General features: G+C 48.7%; 2 protein-coding genes across 2 annotated transcripts in view; one reads left to right on the forward strand and one right to left on the reverse strand.

Annotated features, from left to right (window-relative positions):
• Window positions 1–14,472, reverse strand: part of ILRUN (inflammation and lipid regulator with UBA-like and NBR1-like domains) — a 28,062-nt gene extending 13,590 nt beyond the window's left edge. The window contains exons 1-2 of the mRNA XM_086862003.1: window positions 14,165–14,472; window positions 2,439–2,593 (exon numbers count right to left, since the gene is read on the reverse strand). Coding sequence (XP_086718129.1) covers window positions 2,439–2,593; window positions 14,165–14,322 — 313 coding nt within the window. The 5' untranslated portion in view covers window positions 14,323–14,472. The remainder of the gene's footprint in view (window positions 1–2,438; window positions 2,594–14,164) is intronic.
• A 152-nt stretch (window positions 14,473–14,624) lies between these two features.
• SNRPC (small nuclear ribonucleoprotein polypeptide C) lies at window positions 14,625–19,673 on the forward strand. The gene is made up of 7 exons (XM_023942053.2): window positions 14,625–14,721; window positions 14,834–15,212; window positions 15,439–15,481; window positions 15,859–15,967; window positions 17,289–17,378; window positions 17,948–18,052; window positions 19,307–19,673. The coding sequence occupies exons 2-7, from the start codon at window positions 15,205–15,207 to the stop codon at window positions 19,429–19,431; spliced, it is 480 nt and encodes a 159-aa protein (XP_023797821.1). The 5' UTR covers window positions 14,625–14,721; window positions 14,834–15,204; the 3' UTR covers window positions 19,432–19,673.
• Window positions 19,674–19,851: the final 178 nt, after the last annotated feature.

The raw sequence follows: 19,851 nt of genomic DNA on the forward strand, positions 1-19,851 counted from the left end.
GAAAAATCAGTTTAGCACAATTCTCTTTTGCCTCTTCCCCAGTCACGTCACATGACTCAGCTAGGGACTGAGAACGCCTCCTGCTCAGCTGAGGCTGACGGAAATGGCTACGGAAAGCTTGAACCACCACAAAGCTTGGAATTGCTCCGTCTGGTCTGAGGCAAGCGTGCTGGAGGCTGCTCTGACCTCAGGTTACCTCGAGGACCATCCTTTGCAACAGCTTGCCTGCTAATTTAATACTCCAGTGAAGACACAGAAAGGACTGGTTTTCCCGTCAAGTCCTTATTTGCGGAATTCACAGCCTTGCAGGGAGAGCAGGATGCACACAAGTGCAGTGGGATAATCGGCATGGGGGATGTACCAGTACAGCTGGAAAGCTGCTGAGAGAGCAGGGCTCTGAAAGAGGAGCTGGGTGTCTGGCTGACCTCGGCCTGGGGCGTGGGGCACTTGAGCATGGAGCCTCATCTGCACAGCTTGGCAGCTCAGCAACATGGTTTAGTTTAAATTATTTATGTGATTTTTATCAGGTTTAATGGCTTTAGGCTTGCAAGGTGCCTAGAACACTGCAACTGATAAGCCTCATAAAATGAAATTATGATTATGCCATTCTATTTCAGTACACTCATCTCTGAGATGATAAATTGCAGTGTCCTGCAGAGCCAGCAGCAGCTGGGGGCAGAGTGGCAAGAAGAAGCCAGCCTGTTAAATCCTGCTGCTCTTTCAGCAATGGTTCTACTACACAAACTGCTCTTTTATTAGACAAGGCAGCACTGTCCTGCAGGTACCAGAGCAGGGCATTGTTTTTTACTGACACATATGAGAACCTGACTGAACTGAGCTCACAGCTCACACGCCTTAAACTGACAATCTCTGAGCTTTGCCTGTCACACTCATCAGACCTGCAACGCTCCAGTGACACACGCCTCAGGTATTTTGTGTTCTAGAACTGAAGTCATGTAATCAAGGACTCCTGTAGAGCTGTTAAAAACCTTGGCGCTGCTTCAGTTATCTGCCTAACAAGTAGATATTATCTGGAAACACTACAGCCCTTTGATACTATACCTTAATTAAATCAAAGAATGATTTTCAAATGCTGTAGTCCTCCTCACACAGCACAGTCATAACCACCATGTGAAGCTGCACTTCACTAACCCTCAGCAGTGTGGTTGTACCAAGCCCTGGCCTCCAGCACCACTGTTAGGGCACAGATGGATGGTCTGACAAGCCAAGTTCAAGCCACACAGAAGCCAAAACATGTCAGCCTCAACAGGAAATCCTAAGTCAAGGTGAGCTCGTGTCCCTCATTTTAGAAGACCCAGGATTTCAGAAAGTGAAACATTCCAAGAACAATGAAACATCCCCTGAACTAGGATGCTAAATTAAGGCTGAATTCTCATCCAGGAAATGGCACATCAGAGGAACAAGGAAGGGAGGAGTTGGAAGGGCCCAAGATAGAGGTGTAGTCATCACACACAAAAATTGGGACACTAAGAGTGGAGAAACAAGACCTATCACACTTAGTAGATTTTTAAGAGCTGTATTTGGGACAGTTATAAAAAACTGCCAGTCAACTTTTCACAGTACCAGAGTTTCAAGCAAATTCTACATGTCACCCTTTCATTGTACTTCTAAGCAAAAGGAGGCAGAAAAAGTACACTGGAATATGAAATCCTTCCTCTAGAACACATTCTCTATAAATCAGTGTTCTTAAACATCCCCTCTACAGAAATACTCTTAGATTTTCAGTGTGTTAAACCTACTCTCAGGTTTTAGTGTGGATATTCCAAGCTGCAGTCAAAGCACTGCAGCTATCCACAAGCAGACATACTGAGACAGCTGAACTGGACTCGTGATGACTCCCAACACCTCGGGGTGTGTGATTGTTCTCCCTCACACAAGTACAAGCAGGTCACTGAGTTCAGGCACACAATTTTAAATGCTCATGCAAAATCCCATCACTGCACTGCTTGAGGACAAGGGACTCCTTCACATCCATGGATCTCGTTTTCCTCTCTGACTGCATCCCACCAGATCAAGCATCGGGAATGCACTTTGCCCAGCCTCACTTCCTGGATCCCAGTCACTTCTTTGACTTATTTTAAACTGGAATGTGGTCTCTCCAGCCCTGCATCCTCTCAGAATGTGAAAAGGTAACTGGGCCCAAAGTGGACCTGCCACATGACCCTTGTGTCACTGCCTTGTTTGTCTGCAAGTTTCCTAGAGTTTGTTTGTGTGGTGGCACGAGGAACAAGACTGGTGATCTGACCAAGCTGCACATCCCACCACAAAATGTTTGTGCCAACCCAAGAAAGGGAACTTGCATGGGCTGGTAGTACCTCAGGGTGCCTCCAGCTCAGGTGAGTGCATGCAAGCTTCCTGCCACAAGCCAGAATCCCTCTCATTGGACCCCAGCACCTGCTGCAGTCCCAATGCCTCACCTGTATTCTGTATCCTCCACGTTTTTGTAAACTGGGTATCAGGAGGGATGGACTCTCCTTCACCTATGGTGACATCTTCCACAAACGACATGGAGGGGACATTGATATTTGGACTCTCAAAATCATAGTAGGCTCCAATGGCAGCTTGTAGATTCCTGGAAAGGAAAAAAGCGCATTACAACCTGAAGTACAGGTGGGTCAGACCCATTGCACAGGTCATATGTCATCCTAAACAGTTCAGCAAAAAACATCCAGACTGTAATAACTCTGCTGCTCATGTGTTTTTAAAAGCTTTATCTCTATTGCATGTGGATTCTCCAAGATAACAGAGCTCAAAATACAGCACTTTTTCTTGTCACGGACACTGGTTTAGATCACTTTTCTACTCTGCTTCTATTTTCCCTGGAAATCTTGGAACTTACAAGTCTTGGAGACCTCTGCTCCAACAGTTCTTTATGAAACTTGCTGAACAGTTCAGGAGACATCTAGAGAAGAGCTATGCCACAGGAGGCAAACACTGGGCAGCTCCTTCACCAGAAGAAGCTCATTACCTCAGCTAATTTCAAAAGGACCAACCAAATCTCTCCTCTTTATTTTGGCACAAAAGGTCCAAAAGGAGCACAAGAGGAACAAAACACTAAGAACACTCTTCTCATAACTCTCAGAGCCAAAGGGCACCAGTAGCTACAGACAATAACTCCAGCCTCACTGTTTTTGAAACATACCATCAGGTACAAACTGTTTATTCATCAATGAAGTGCCTGCTCAGCTTTGGGTAGTCACAACTCACAGGAACTTACAAACCACCTGAGTCAAGAGTTCTCACTGAATAAAGATAAATGACAGTGCAAGTCTGTGATACATTAGGGACATTCATAAAGTCACCATGCTATTGATTCCTGAGCCACAGTGTAGCTACAACTCATGATAATTAATGTGAGAAGAGGAACAGTCAGGCAGGAAGAGGATTCATGAGCCTTAGCTGAGTTCCACGATATACCATTAAGTCATTACATAAGTGTTTGGCAAGTCATGTAATTCCTCTGTTTATACATATCTGAGAGGTTATGGCCCTGATTTACATGTTTTGAGTGGGTGCTGTGAGAATGGAGATGAGTAAAATCTCCGCAAATGCAATGGGTGTAACAACTATTTTTTTTATTCATGATTGCAGAAATCTGTGTTGCTCTTTTGAGCAGGATAGAAAAACCCCCAAAAACAAATTTTCAGGAATTAGGAACCACCACCTAAAACCAAAGCCCTGCAGAAGCTGCTCTGTGTGGGCACAGTGACATATTGAGGGGCTGGACAGTGGTGGGGTGTCATGTGTCCGAGTCAGAGAGCCAAGGTGAAAGCAAGAGAAACATTTGCAGTGTGACCCTGAGCAAGAGCAAACACAGGGCTTTGTGGGGCTGCTTGCCAGCTGGAAAGAGACTTGAAACAGTGAGTAAAGAAACTACCTCCTGTTCAATTCCTACAGTGCTCATGGCAAAAAACATTCAAATAAGACATTCTGGATAAAATCTGAACTGCATAGGAGCAGTGTCACTTTCTCCTCACAGAAAACTCAGGGGACCCAAAGTGCAGCAGCTGATTGGGGGGGGGGGCAACAGCAGGTGGTAGAGGTGCACTGGGAGAGGACCCAAAGAGCACCATCAGTTTTGCAATCAATCCATCCATCACAGCACCAGCAGCCAGCAGATAATCGCTGTGTGAGTCACAGGAGTTCCTGACATTCTGCTAAGGAGGCACTGGAGGAATGTCCTGCACAACATGGCCACGGGGATTGATCAGCAATTCAGCAATCCCAGCCTCACAGCCAGACCTTTGCCATCTGTGCCGAACGGACTTTGGTCCAACTCAGGAGCCACCGGGTCCCATGCTGTGGCCAGAACTCTGAATTCCAGAGCAGAAACCATTATTCAGCCTGAGGCATTTTCTACTTAGGAGCGTCAGGGCTCTAATCCCGCCAGCTCAGTCAAATGCTGCAGGAAGGGGCCATGTCACATTAGCCAGTAAACAGAGACAAATGCTCAGTTTTACGTCACCAACCGCCTGTTGCTTATACACTGCACAAGATTTACATAACTCACACCAGGGCTGTGCCAAGAGACTCCTGCTCGTTCACCCAGCTAACACCATGAGCTGGAGCTTAGTTTGCACTAGGATTTCTTCCTGTAGTACAGCAATCCAAGGCAAAAGGTATTGTAAGAGATACAAAAGACAGCAATGCAGCTCTTTCTCTTCCTAATCCACTACTACATAACTACATTTTCAGATGGACCACAACATCTTGTGAGTGATGGTTCTGGAATCAGTGGTACTGACATTTTATTGACACTGAGAGGAAAAAATGAAAGCTCTGAGGGGCAGACTTCTACTGCAACTCTTTGTGAGGCAGCCAGGCTGTGTTTGTTTGCTGGGCTGCAAACAGGTCTCAGAAGGTAGTGGGCTATTTGTGCACATAGGCCTGGGGCCAGCACTCCCATCCCGGGGTCATATTTCAGTGCGCTTTGCCATTGGGAAACAACAACACTCCTCTGCAGCATTGAGTTAAAAACTAACTAAAGAACAACGCATGCTGGAAACAGATTTACCCCATTTGTAATCAAATATTCCCAAAACCACCTCCCCACTCCCACCATATCACCTGTGTGATGGGGGATGTTTGGGGTGAGCCCTTCTATGTGTTTCAACACCTCTTGGACTTCCCAGTAGAGAACTAAAAAGAAGGTTCCAGAAACTGAAGAGACATTCACTGTGGCAAAAGCCAAAGTCAGGATGACAAAGCAAATCTGCCTTGAGTTCATGTTCTTTGACACAGACAACCCCAGGAGACAGGGCTGGAGCAGCAGCGGCCACACTCTGTGCCAGAGGCACCCCCAGCTCACACCTCAGTTGTATTGTCAGCTCACACAACCACGGGTTCTGTCCCACTCCTCTCCGCAAGAGACAGCGCTCCCCACCTCCTCCCGTGTCCCAAAACCCCCAAGATTCCCCCCCTCCAAAAAAAAACCAAAACAACAAACCCCAAGTTGGAGGGCAGCACTCTGGGGAAAATGCCACTTGCAGAGGTGAACTCTCTGCAGTCTGGTGGTGTGCAGGCAGCTGAGCCCAAGCAGCACACCCTGCACTTACCCTTCTGCTACAGGCACAGCACAGCCCACAGCTAAATGTGACCCTACTGATAGAGATGCATTAGGGCAAACACACTCAAGGCCCTGAATTTTCTCTATTTTTAAATAGATATTTGGGGATTTTTTTAGGTCTTTACCCTTGTGTCCAGCTGTAATTGCACAGCCCCAGCTGCAGACACTGCAGGCACAGACACAAAGGTCAGCCCTCAGAGGGTCCAGTTATCATCTAAAGGCTTCTGTTCACACATACCTGCCTGCTTGATTTCACTCTTCAGTATGACCTACACCACGCTACTTACTACCCTCTGCTCTCTGCCATAGGAGATAAATTACTATTATAAACCAAACAACTCTGCAAATCCAGCCAGTGTAATTGACATGATTGAGCTCTCCTAATTACAGGAGAGGCCATGCAGCTCTTTCTTCACATGGCCCTCCAGGTCTCAGAACCTCCTTACATTCCCAAAATTAAGCAATTTTTCCATTTTTAGAGCAGTCCTGGACCACAGCAGTTTGTAGCCCTGCCACACTTACAGAGCAGGTCTGATAGGATCCAAGCCCTAACTCCTGGGAAAAGCCTGCAGTCACAAGTCACCCCAGTGATGAGGTGAGCCCAGGACTCAGCACCCTGCTCAATTTTAGTCCTAAGAACAAGATTCCAGAAAGAAAGAGCGGAGTAGGAAGCAAATACAGGTTGTAGCTCCACCTCATCAACCAAATCCACTCTAACTGGGTATCCCACTCCTTCTTCCCCAAGAGCATCTGGTAACTCTTGAGTGTCAAGTGCTTTTCCCACACAACACCAGTGTTCCTTTTCAGATCAATCCTTCTGCTCTGCTGCTTCATTTCAAGCCTCAGGAACTAAATTACAATAGTCAAGTTAAAACTTTCCTGCTAATAGCTCTGTCGACATCCCTTAACAACTCTTAAGTGATAGCAAAGAGGTGGCTCATCTTGAGCCCTTTTCCCTTCCCTGTTTTTTCCAGACAGCCTTTTGTTATGCTAAACCAATATACTTAGTCATTAATTAATTAAAGTAATTCAGTGTTCAAAATTAGAAGAAATTCTTCCAAATCAGTTCACAAACTCGAGGCATCCTTACACAACCTCCCTGTCCTGCAAACAACCAGCAGCATATGGGTAAATGGAAATTGTCTTTTAATTAATTGTATCAGACTTTTTTAGGAGACTGAAGACACTGAAGCACCAAGGCTGTTGAGGCCTCAAGCAAAGCATGGCATGGGCCCAAGACCCTTCTGCTCCCCAGAATATGGAGAATTCTTTCAGCATAGAGAAGTTCAGTATCTTGGAAGAAAAGCAGTACAAGCAAGTGCTCATACAAGAAGAGGGATATTAGAATTTGCACTATAAATGTTACAGGAATCTGCAAGATTTCATATATTGTTACATTACTTGATGAGAGAGCCAAAGAAAAACGTATAATTTTTTTTTAAAATAACAGATTTTTGGGGGGTAAAAAATCAAATCAAATCACAGCTTAGGCTCAAAATCCAGCCTGCAAATTTCCCTCTCTCTGGCTCCTGCCCATGCCCACAGCACAGCACCCACCACGGCCTGCTCCTGGGGAACACTCCTTCTCCTGAGCTGTTGGAGAACACAACGGAAAGAATGCTCCCTGCAGTGGCACCTTCCATTTTAAATTTTAGATGGGATGCAGCCCTCAGGCCATGCAGAGACAGCCAGCAATATTTATTAGGTAACAAATGGACTTGGTCATTGTAAGGAAGGTGCCAAGGTCCATCCCCGATGAGGGTGGGAGGAACCAGGCAGGTGCCCTCTGCGCTCACAGGGTGCAGTGTTTTGTCATGAGCCAAGCAACTCAGGTGACATCTCATTGAAATAGGCAATGTAGACACTGGGCACTGCTAAACTGCCCAATAAAATCTCCAGCACAGAACATGTGGTGTAGGACACCTCAGACTCCTTCTGTAACTCAAGTCCCCACCTTCCCAGACCTCCTCTCGCTCTCCAAATGCAGTCTGTAACCAGGCACCACAGCACCCCATAAGGTGTCTATTGTTAAAAACAAAAAGAAATAGTGCAGCAGATGGACAGTTTCTCACTCCCAAATAATGGAACTTCTCCACATGATACAGGGGGGAGAGACTAAAAACACATATGGGAGACATTCAACTGAGGAAATCCCTTTTGTCTCTTAATTTCCACAATCTTAGTTGGATGTTCTTCACCCCAGCTCTTGGATCCACCAATCCTGGATTGCTGATACTCGAGGCTGGGATGTCTGCAACAGTTCCTATTGCTTCTGAAGCAAGAGATGCCTCACTCCAAGGCCAAAGGGGGTGGGGGAAGAGACATGCACATCATGCTGCAGGGAAGCACTTCTACCTGGAGCTTTCAATTCAAACGTTCAATAGGGATGACACATGGCAATTAAGTGCGAAGTCTCAAGATGTTTTGAAGGGCTGGAATTTTAATCAGTGAATATCTTTCAGCAGACAGGATTTCAGAAAGCAAAATTTCTGTTCATTCTTGACCCCTCTTACACTAAAGTTGCATTGAATTCTATATATGAACTTGGGAAGGTACCTTAGAAGATGTTCGATGATGGAAAAAGACCACTGGGGGAAGCTGAAAGCTTTAAGCTGAATTTACACAGCTGATGCGAAGGTGGGGGTGGGGTCGGGGAGAAGATAATTTAAAGCTTATGTATTTTTTCACATGAAGACACAGAAAAACATTTCATTGTCTCAGTTGAAAGCAGCAGTTCCACAGTGGAGCGTTCTAGGAATAAGACAGAAACCTGTGGTGACAGAAGCAATCTGGTGTCTGCAGGGGCAGCATGAGGAGAGAAATTGAGAGCCCACAGGAGAGGCACAGTGTCCTCAGAGCACCAAACCATCAACTCACTTTCCCTGAGCAGCTTGAATGTGCACAGAAACATGAACAGGAGCTGCTGAAACCTTCGTGAGATACCTGCACAGGGCTGAGCACAGCACCTGAGCACAACCGGTTGCCCAAAGCAGCACCACAATAATGATGGTACAAGAAGGAGCCACCAGAACCATCCCCAGCAGCTGAGCCTTCCCAAAGCAGTTGGTCCCAGCAGCTTTAAGTGGGGGGTAAAATATCCGAAGAATGTCCCAGCAGTAGCTGCCACTGCAAACAGGCAACAGCTCTTCCCAGTGGAAAATCATTGAGAGCTGCCAGTACACAGGAGATTCTGTAACTGCCAATTCCTCCGCACAAACTATGTTACCAATCTATAAGTGTCTGCAGGAAAGTGATGGGGGATTAAGCTACAGAAACCGTCTGAGAACAAGTTGGGGCATGTAAGGCAGAGTCTGGCTGGATCAAAATTATATTGTACCCAGCTCTCAATTCTGCTACAGTTACCTGCTTATGCTTTCATGCCACAGGCACCAATTTTTCAATGCTTTGTACCTTGGAGCACAATTATAGTATGTTCCACAGTTATAAATACAATTTCTTTAGAGTCTAGATTTCATTCAAAATAATCAGATCAAACACTTGAGTTGCTTTGGACAAAAGGTGTGGGTTTGGGTTTTTTTTTTATGCACTAGATAAAAGCTTCTAAGAAAATATTTTTAAATTGTTTAATTCTGTAATGTTGCTATTTTTAGTAGCATTAGGAGACAGCTGTGGACACAAAGAGGCAGCAGTCTGGGACAGTTCACAGGCACTAAGAGACATCTACTGTGTCTCAAGTGAGCCACAACAGACCGAACAGTTTAAAATCTCTTTTCCCTCCCCAACCCAAGGGTGTAAATGACCTTGCACCTGTCACAATCGGCAGAGCTCCCCAAACTGTCCTGACACCCTGGTGACAGCACACCAGCAACCATCGGATCTGCTTCTGAGGTGCCATTTCTGCCTGTGAGGACAGTGTGTCACCAATTGGGCTAGAGTAAGATGGACATCAAGTCCAAAGCCTCAGCTTCCTTCTTCCCTACTAAAGCTTATCAACACCCCATCAATGTTTTGAGGCAACCCTTCTCACCAGATTTGGCCCAGCTGGTCACCATAAACAAATATTAACCTGACCAGAGTCAAACCAAGACACAGATTGCTCGATAAAAGTGTACTGAGTCACAGAAAAAACATGGGACTCTGGTATCTGTCACCTGATAACGATGACGAGAACCAAAGGAACAGGAACTCCCAGCCACTGCTGTCACTGCCCCACGGATGCTGGGTGAGGAATGAAAATCCACAGGCATCCCCAGCGAAGGATTATTTATTTGTAGAATCAGGTATCAGTTTCCTGCCTCCTCCATGATACAAGGATTTCCCACCAAAGGGAAGGGATGTCAAAACTGAGCTCGAGGTCTATACAGAGCAGTGGGGAAGTTTTCCTCATATTTGTCAGAACAAAGATCCAGTTTGAAAAGTAACCCAAACATCTGTTCTCAGAGGACACCTGCACGCTGCAGATGTCTGCAAACACCTGAGGTTAAAAATCAGGAGCAATGCTGATGTGAGCCCCTGTGGGAAACATCCTGTGTGAGTGAATCCTCTTGGTTCACTTGGTCTGTTCTATTCAATTCTGAGTGTCGTGACTTCTTACACAAATATACCTCAAGTATTTCTCTGAGTAGCACCTACACTTCATATAAGTCATGCGAAAAGCAATTAAACTCCTATCAGCAAAACCAAATTAAGTACATGCACTTCTGGGCAATACAGGTGTTTCACTGGATATAAAGAACTTGGAACAGCCCCACCCACAGGGATGGAAATGTGAATCTACAAGGCAATTGTAGCACAGAACTGCCTCACACCTGACATGAAAGAGAACAAGGTTCTAGTGCAAATTTCTGTGGTATTTTCAGAGATAAACTTATCTTCATGCAAAACATCACCTAGGGAGGACTATTTAAACCATGACACAGCTACAAATTCTCCTAAACAGATGAAAAAACACAAGGACCTCCAGAAGAGATCTGACAACATTACAAATAATGACCTTTTTACCTAAAGCTGGATCCAAAAAGCTTTATTACAATAATGCTTTTTTTCCCCCACACACAATGGAAACCATCATTACCTGACACATTTCAATTAAATATCACACCTACTGCACTAATAAAAATTCAGCTTTCTAAACAAGAGCTAAAAAGAGAATGTAAAGAAATATCACATGTAAATTGTTGAAATATACATTTATTCTTCCAAACTGGGAATGTCTGAGCCAGCTACACTAAAATATGGATTTTAAATCCACCACCATTAGCTGTTTCAACCTAATTCACTTTCTCATGAAATTAAAGCAGCTCCAAGCCTCTCACCCACAAAGCTGACACACACTCCAATTAAAAGAAAATAATTTCTTTTTCTTGTCCCAAAACAATTTCCACACCAGCTTTAGAGGAATCCAATAACTTCTATGGAGTTCCAGGAGCTCCTGTGAAGGCAAGTCAAAGCCAAAGAGGCTCAGACCCACTTTTGCCCATCTTGCAGATCACTGTGGAGCTGCAGGCAACACGTGGGACTTCACCGCACCACAAAAATCTCTCCCACGAGTCCCTTCCCTCCCACCTGTGGTGGGGCCCAACATCTGGAGGGGAGGGAGCAGAGCCAAGGTAACTTAGAGGGGTTTGATCCTGGATGTAACAGTAGCAAAATGCCCTCCCCGCTCCACTGCCCAGAGTTTCCTCCCAAGGAAGAAACATTTCAGCACCAAAACATTTCATTTTTGGTTCTGCATTTTGAATATAGAAGTTCACTTTTGGTTTTAGGCCGAAAGCAAAAGCTCAGCCTCTCCCTCTGCAGCCTCTCTGAATGGAAAATGAATAACTAAATGGTAAAGCCTCTTCGACTTTCTTGGTAAAGGATGGTACATGCTGCTACTAGGGAATGTACTGCAGGATCTCAGGAATCAGATTTATGCAACAGGAAGGCAAGGAGTCAGAACAGAAAACAGACAGAACTCTAGGAAAGTGTTCAATAAATACCATGAAAAGTCAAAGGGTTCAACCTGTATTTCCTGCAGATCAAGGAACAAGCTCTGAAACTTTGGATGCATATGTTCAACCCAAAGCATTTCTGCAGCAGTTAATAAAGCCAACTGGCAGTTCCTTAGCACTGCCAAAGCCTGACAGAGGTCTGAAGGGGCACTGGGCATACCTGGGAACTGGAGAAGTGGACACAGACTTTTAGAGACTACTTACAGGTATTCCTCCCCAGTCAGCCACTAATTTTTCTCCCCAGATTGGCCAAACAAGCTATTTAAAAATAATTCCTTTATTCCAGCAATACTGTAAATCCTCTGACCACAATTACTAATGATGCTGTTGGAAATAGCCTTTCAAAGCATATTAAGCTCTGAGTGTTCCCTACAGTACACGAAAGACACAAAGTGGGGACAGAACTGCAGATCTGGAGATGACAGTTATTGCCAAAGAGCAGCTTTCACATCTGGGAACAAGTTCTAGTGAAACTATTTATGTCTTTGTTAATTAACTCACACATGGGACACTGCTACAGAGAACCTGGAATACCCAATGTGTGCACTTCTGTCACTCCACTATGAGCTCTCTCACTATTTCCTGCAGGTGAACATCAATCCTGATACAGAAGGATCATCCCTGAAAGAATGTGCCATGCCTTTAACACTTGGAAAAGTGACCTGATAGTGTCATCAAGACAAATTATTTGGAGGACAGAAGGTTCTGACCCTAATCCCAGGCAACACAAGACAAACCTAGTAGGGCACCTGAATTACCTGGGCAGTGCAGATTGCACAGGGCCCCTCAAATGACACGGGAAAGGCGCTTCCAGAACAGGAACACGTGTCCTGATTGTCCCTGCTGAGGGACAGCAGGGTTAGCGCAGGGTCAGCCCAGCAGGGCCAATGACCCTGTGGCCATCCAGGAAGGGGTGGGAGCTGGGCAGTGGGACAGACACAGGGCAAAGCTGGCAACTGGACACACCAGCACGAGGAACAGCACCAAGCTGGGGTAGAAGGAGCAGCCCCTGCCAGGCTGAGAATGGGCACTCACACGGGCTCTGAGCCCTCTCAGAGCAGTCCCAGCCCGTGTTTGTTTGCACACACATCTCACCACCCCAACAGGCACATGCCCATCCAGCCACAAGACTTATCAATTAGTACTTCAGAAAAAATGTGAAAAACTATGTTTTCAGAACCAAACGATTGAAGCTGGGAAATCAAGGCTATTTTAACCACTTTAGATCTTCTTCAATTGAAATTAACATTTGAAAAAGCCCTTGTTTCTGAGGCTGGATTTGAAATGCTGTTATTTCAAACAAGAATTCAATATTCCTGGATGAAAAAGAGCTGCTTCAGCACAAACCAGGAACACTCTGGCTACACAGAGCATCTTCAGGAGTAACTTTCAGGTTCAGCTCTGTTCCCTCCTCCCCCAAGGAACCTCACAGAACCCCCAGGATTACAGTGCAGTGTCAGTTTTAGTCATATCACCAACATACGGATGAGATGGGAAAGCATCTTCTGCTGGGAACCTATAGTTTCTTCCAAACTTCTGAACTCCTCGAGACCTTCCTTCACACTGTGTAAGCTTACAAAGCACAAGTAATTACTTGCTATTCCCCTACTCTTTCTGCAGATGCTTATTTGCCACTAGAATTCCTTTCCTAGGAAGGAAAAGCAAATCCAAAAAGCCAACGAAGTTGTCTTGTGACTGTTTATAAGCTCAACAATTCACACAAGTTTTCTCCCAACTGTTGATATTCTGACCTGCCCTTGGATTTCAGTTTTCAAAGCCAAGGTTTCAGGGTTTGATGTTCTATCTCTAAGCAGAGCTTTGCTAAGTGGTTGCTCTTCACCGTGTCTGAAACATACAGCACTCGTTTGCTCTCCTGCAGCCCCCATTCTGCAGAGCTTTCAGGTGAACACACTTTGGAGATGAGCTGAGAGGTGCAAGGGCTCAAAACCCCTCCGAGTCGCAGAGCAGCTGCTCCACAACATCCTTTTTACAGTTCCTGGGCTCACTGCACCAGAACACTCCTAGTTACTGTTTTTCACCCTCGTACTAAATAGCTCCCCTGTTTTTCTCGAGCTACAGCTTCCCTGATAACCCGTGCCTACTTTTTCCGTGGGCAGCAACACAGAGCCTTTATCAAGACAAACACACACCCGAGAGTCAGAAGATTTAGAGAGACCCTCAGTCCACAGACAGACGCTGAGTTTTCTCCAAACACCCCGGTAACTCTCACACGTGCACCGCGGCAGCTTCCAGGGTCCTACAGCGCCTTTCTGCCACAATTTCCTTTCCTCCGTAGCTGCCTCAAAGTCGGGGCGCCACAGCCCGTCCCCGACCGCGGCCCTTGGACCGGCGAACAAGCGAACCCGCACCCCAGGCTGGGGCCGAGAGTCAGCCCCCTCCGCCCCGGCCCCGTCCCGGTCTCCCACCGCCATGGGAGCCGCCTCCGGCCCCGCGCCGCCCGCCCGGCCCGGGCAGCGGACAGAGGGCCCAGCACAAACACCGCCCGTTCCCCCCCGCCCCGGCGGGGCCCTGGGGCGACCGAGCGGGGGTAGGGCCGGGCCCGCGGCCCCTCGAGCCCCTTCAGGCCGTCTCGCCCGCCCCCCCCCCGGCCCCGGGCCCGCACCAGTTGGTCATGTCGAGGAAGAAGGCGCAGCCGGCGGGGCTAAGCTGGAAGCCGAGCAGGCGCTGGAACTCGCCGATCAGCACGTCCTTGTCGGTGGTGCCGAGGCAGCTGAACTTCTGCATGAGCTCCGCGTCCAGGTCCACGTCCATGCCCTCCATGGCCGGGGGTCCCGGGGGCTCCGCGGCCGGGCCGGGGCCGCCTCAGCGCCGCGCGCGCGGGGGGGGCGCGCGGGGGCGGGCGGGCGGGCGGGGGGGGGGGGGAGGGAGGGAAGTGGGTGCGCGCGCGCCCTCGCTGCCGGCACTGCGCCTGCGCCGCCCCGCCCCACGGCGCGCGGGGCGCGACGTCACCCCCGGCCGGCGTCACCTCACGCGCGATGCGGGGGGAGGGAGGGAGCGCGGCAAGGGCGAGGGGGCGGTGCCTCGCATGCAAATAAGAGCCGCGCGTGAGGCGGGGCCTCCGCGTAGGCTCCGTCGCGTCATCGGGGGCGGGGCGATCGCTCGTCTCCGCCCACATTCGCGCGCTGCCATCCATATATGGCGGCGAGTGCGCTTGTTTGTGTATGTAAATGAGCTGCTGAACGTCATGCGGTGCCATGCAAATATAGGTGCAAGACTCGATGGGAGCTCCTTCGGTGTTTTTTCCCCCCTAAAAACAATGTTTTTCCTACAGTTTTCGACCGCGCGAGACTGTTCTGTGGGTGGCTCGTGATCGGAACCACCAGGTGTGTTCGTGAGGAGAACACAGAGAACAAGGAGAACACGCTTTGGCAGCATCGGAGGTCCCAATGAACCCTGCACGCCGTGCACCAGGGGGCGATGCCGGCCCTGCCGGGTCTGTGGGCGGGAGTTGGTGGCGTGACCAGACAGGGACGGGCGCGGCATGGCTCCACCTGCCGGGCGGGGAGAACGACACAGTGGGGCCCATTTGCTGTCACTTCCGGCCCTACGGCAGCTGGCGGGGGTCAAGCTGCGGACGGAGGCGCTGTCTGAGTGCGTCACTGCGCGTGGGCGTCACTTCCGGCTGGCGGCGGCGGGAGCACCATGCCCAAGTGAGTGCGGGAGGCCGGGCTGGGGCTCCCCGAGGGTCCCGGGCGCGGTCCCCGGGCGCGGGTCGGTGTTTTTCTAGGGTCCTGGTGCTCCCCGGGAGCCCAGGACCGTGAGGGGCGTGGATGACCGGGCGGGCCGAGCCCTGGCGCCCTGCGGGGTTGTTCCCGGGGCTCCGTTAACGCTCACAGCGTGAAGGGGGCTCTGAATAACCAGGCTTTTCCCCCGCAGGTTTTACTGTGATTACTGTGACACGTACCTCACCCATGACTCGGTGAGTACAATTCTTTCGTGTGTTAATTCTTTCGTGTGTCAAGAGCATTAGAATAAAACTGACCTCGGCTAAAACAGGTCTCTTGAGACACAGCGGTGTTCCTTAGTATTTTCCCCTTCCATGCAAAAAAGGGAGGGAATGTCCCTGGAGTTCTCCAGCGGGGCAGTGGCAGGGTCAGAGAAAGCAGCTGTGCAGGGCCTCAGGGCAGCCTTTGGAGAGCCAACACTTATTGTTCTGATAAAACTACATAAAGGTTTTGCACGTCACTCCTCCTGTGCCTGGGCACAGAAACAAACCTGCTTGATATTGCTAAATTATACGTGTTTAAAATCATAATGAACACTGGGTAACCTTAGGGTTTCTGTGACCTTTCCCAGCCCTCGGTGAGAAAAACCCACTGCAGTGGCCGGAAGCACAAGGAGAACGTGAAGGATTATTACCAGAAATGGATGGAGGAGCAAGCCCAGAGCCTGATTGACAAAACAAGTAAGGCCAATCTTTCTATGACCCTGGCTGCCTCCCCATTCCTTCCCCTGTCTTTCCTCCAGCTGCTGTTGCCTGCTTCCACCTTGACTTTTCCTCATTTCCCTGGGGAGTCTTCACTTAGTGAGTCATGAGTGAAAACTTCGAGCATAGACCTTGAATTCCTCAGGTTTTGGGCTGTCCTAGGGGAGCCTGAGAGCTTTGCCTACCACACAAGAGCTGAGGTTCCCTCCCAGGGCTGGTGGCAGTGGCTCCACGTCACTGTTCATGAGGGCTGTCAGTTCCACTGCTCTCAGTGGTATCCTGCAGGGCCACATAACAAACCTGTGCTGCTTGGCAGTGGCACATTTATGCTAATAACATGGAAAAATTAAAAAATATAGGAAAATGGACATTAAAACAGGGCGTTGTTTCATTTTTTCACATGCTGGGGTTACGTACCCACAGTTCCCAAGTTACGTTTTTTTCTGGTACCTAAAGGCTTAACTGAAGTGTGGCATTGTTTCCTCTGTCACTTCAAGAGGTTCTTTTTCCTCTGAGGAATGTCTCTTTCCTCTGTGAAAGAAATACAAACACCAGATTAACTTAACGGCAGCACTCCTTGGCTCATAGAGTATCTCAGGTTGGACAGGACCCCTAAGGATCATTGATCCTGCTCCCAGCTCTGTGCAGGATTGCCCAAAAATAAACCATGTGACCAGCAGCATCATCCAGCTGCTCCCTGAGCTCTGACAGACTCAGAGCTGTGCCCACTTCCCTGGGGAACCTGCCCAGCCCCCTTTGGTGAAGAGTTTTTCTAGAATGTCTGGTCCGGACTTTCCCTAACTCATCCTCACTCTATTTCCCTTTGTCTATTTCCTTGTGATGCTTCAAAGTTCCCCATCTTTTGCCTTCCTTCCAGTCAATACCAGTGGAATTTCCCCCTTTCCTTGCCCCCTATTTCCTGCTCCTTGCCCCCTCCTCAGCCCTTGCCTTGTTGCCATTCCAGCACAGTGTGTCCTGGTGGAACGCTGCGGATCCCGTGATGTGGTTGATTTTTTTTTTTTCTCTCCCACCCACCCTCCCGCCCTGCCCAGGGGTGTGACATCCACGCAGGAGCTCTCTAGTCCCAGCTGTAACAATAATTGTCTCCAGGAGTCTCAGGTGCTCCCCAGGTGCCAGGGATGTGTCCGGCGTGTGGGGACAGCAGCGCACACAGCATGACGTGACCGCGGGGCATGACACAGACGAGTGACCTGGCGCTTCCTCAGCCTAGTAACTGGCTTTTTTTTCCCTGGGATTCTTTCTTTCCTTTTTTTTTTTTTTCTTTTCCCCCCCAATGTAGCGGCTGCATTCCAGCAAGGGAAAATTCCACCGACCCCATTCTCGGCACCACCTCCAGCCGGAGCCATGATTCCACCTCCTCCCAGCATCCGTAAGTTTGGGACACTTTGGGACTGGGGTCACAGCCCTCTGGAGCTGTATTGCTCGTGTCCTCAGCTTGGCCTTTTAGCTTCAAGCCAAGCCAAGCCATCTTGAGCTTGTGCTCCCACAGTGTGAGGAAATTCTGTGTAAGAGCAGATGAGTCCTTACTGTTTCTGATTTCTGGGATGCTGAGTGCGCCAGAAGCAGTGACAGCCCCTCATTCCATGGGGGCTTCCTTGCAGGTGGCCCTGTTAGAACTGCACAGTGGGTTGGTTTGTGTTGGTTTTTCTAAACAGAATCACTTTGGTAACCTTTTTCCCTTGAGCTGGTGAAGGGCCCAGAGCCCTCCCAGCCCCAAGTCCTGCTGTTGGGAGTGGCAGCTCCCTGTGCTGGGTGTGCACAGCTGGAGTTGGTAGCCAGCATATTCCTCCTCTGGTCACTTCCTAGCACCTTGAATCAGGGCTGGAATGGAGGCAGATGTAAAGTCACTGAGGCATTAGTTACTGCCATGTGCTGTGAATAACAGCAGTGTCCTTTGGTGGCTGAGAGTGCCAGTGTGTAACTGTTGTGTCTGTCCAGCTGGCCCCCCCCGGCCTGGCATGATGCCAGCCCCACACATGGGGGGGCCCCCGATGATGCCAATGATGGGCCCACCACCCCCGGGAATGATGCCAGTCGGACCTGGTAAGTCTGGGATGGGGTAACTCTGCCACGGGGGTCTGGCTGGGGGGGTCTGGGTGATGTTTCATGTTTCCTGTTCCACCATCTGCTGGGAGCTCAGTGCTGGGATGGTCACATTCTGGTCATGCCTGTGTCACTGTTACCCCTGCATGGGGGATTATAACAATTTTACAACCACTCCTTAAAGCCCCTTTGCTTCTCATTGAGAGTCACCAACCCACTGTGCAGCTGGAATTACAGCTCTGGGAAGTCGTGGCTGTTCTCCCTCTGCTCTGAGCAGTAATTGTTTAGGAGTTTGGTGCCTCCAGGTCTCATGTTTTGCACAAGAGGTGCATTTTTTGCACTAAATGAATTTTACTTTTTAAAGTGTCTCAGGGGAACATGTTCCAGAGAAACAATGGGCCTGGAAAAGGCTTTATCAGAACTGTAAACTGTCTTTGTTTTGATCCATTCCACTCTTGAGTTTCCTGGTAATTGAAGAATTCTCAAGGGATATCTTACTGGAGCAGTTCCCAGAACAAATCTGTGGGAGCACACACACACACACATGTGCACTGAAAGTAGTGAAGTGTCTTTGCGATTATTGTCTTGCACTCGAAAGTGTTCTTTAAGTGTTTTTAAAGGCATGAGATAAATGTACAATCTGTGATATTCAGCAGCCTGGCAAAAATAAATGGCAAAATAGGATGGAAACCATTATTTAAGGGCTGTTTCTCCCTTGCAGAGGTTCTTGGTGCTTGTTTGTAAGCACATGGGATGGTTTTGTAGCACCTTTTTCCAAATGAACACTTTTCCAGATGAGTAATAAAGCTCATGTGTCTCTTGAGTGGCTAATAAGTAGTGAGTGAATATTATCAGAATGGGTGTATAACCTCCTCTGCTGGTGGCTGAGCTCCTTTAAGGAATGGAATCCGTCTTGGCAGCTGCCACATCAGAGATTACTGGGAAAATGGGAGTTCCCTGGAGCAGGATAGAGAACCTGCCCACTGTATAGTGTGAAATTTCTCCCCTCTGAGGGTGGTAAGGCAGATGTTGCTGTGATGAGAAGCTGTGGCTGCCCCTGGATCCCTGGAAATGCCCAAGGCCAGCCTGGACAGGGCTTGGAGCAACCTGCAATAGTGGAAGGTGTCCCTGCCCGTGGTGGGGAATGGAAGTAAATCTTTAAGGTCCATCCCAACCCAAGCCATCCATGTTCTACCATGACTAGGCAGCTGGTGTTCCCAAGAGCTGTTCTCCAACCTGTCTTTCCCCTGGCAGCTCCTGGGATGAGGCCGCCCATGGGAGGACACATGCCAATGATGCCAGGGCCCCCAATGATGAGGCCCCCCTCCAGACCCATGATGGTGCCAACCAGGCCGGGAATGACCCGTCCAGACAGATAAAGATGGAGATGGAGCTGCCTTTTCATATTAGGACCTTCCCTATGATAAATACCACAGACCTGTGTCCCTGGGGCTTTGTACTCAGTGTGTGGACTCTGCTGTCACCTCAGTGTGTGGATGGACACAGCTGGCACTGACTTGTATGAGGTCTAGCTTTTTAGGTGTCTCTTCAATTGTATTATTATTTCCCCCCTCCACCACTGAATGATAAAAACAAGAATAAAGCATTGGTGTTGTTTCCATATGGACTCAAAGCCTTGTTCTGAACTCTCCTGAGGAAGAAAATAAGGGTGGGGAGCAGTGCTGGGCTGTGAGGGGAAGTTCAGGGCTGATGGGGGTCCTGGGGGAACCCCTGAGAAGGGGAGTCCTGGAGGATCCCGGGGTGGGTTCCTGGGGCTCCTGGGCTCTGGGTGGGGGTCC

Source organism: Cyanistes caeruleus, chromosome 24, assembly GCF_971803275.1.
Source record: "Cyanistes caeruleus chromosome 24, bCyaCae1.hap1.1, whole genome shotgun sequence".
Taxonomy (NCBI): domain Eukaryota; kingdom Metazoa; phylum Chordata; class Aves; order Passeriformes; family Paridae; genus Cyanistes; species Cyanistes caeruleus.

Coding starts and splice junctions, on each gene's coding strand:
- SNRPC (XM_023942053.2), top strand. Junction 15,482..15,858: donor CGTACCTCACCCATGACTCG/GTGAGTACAATT, acceptor GACCTTTCCCAG/CCCTCGGTGAGAAAAACCCA. Junction 17,379..17,947: donor TCCACCTCCTCCCAGCATCC/GTAAGTTTGGGA, acceptor GTGTCTGTCCAG/CTGGCCCCCCCCGGCCTGGC.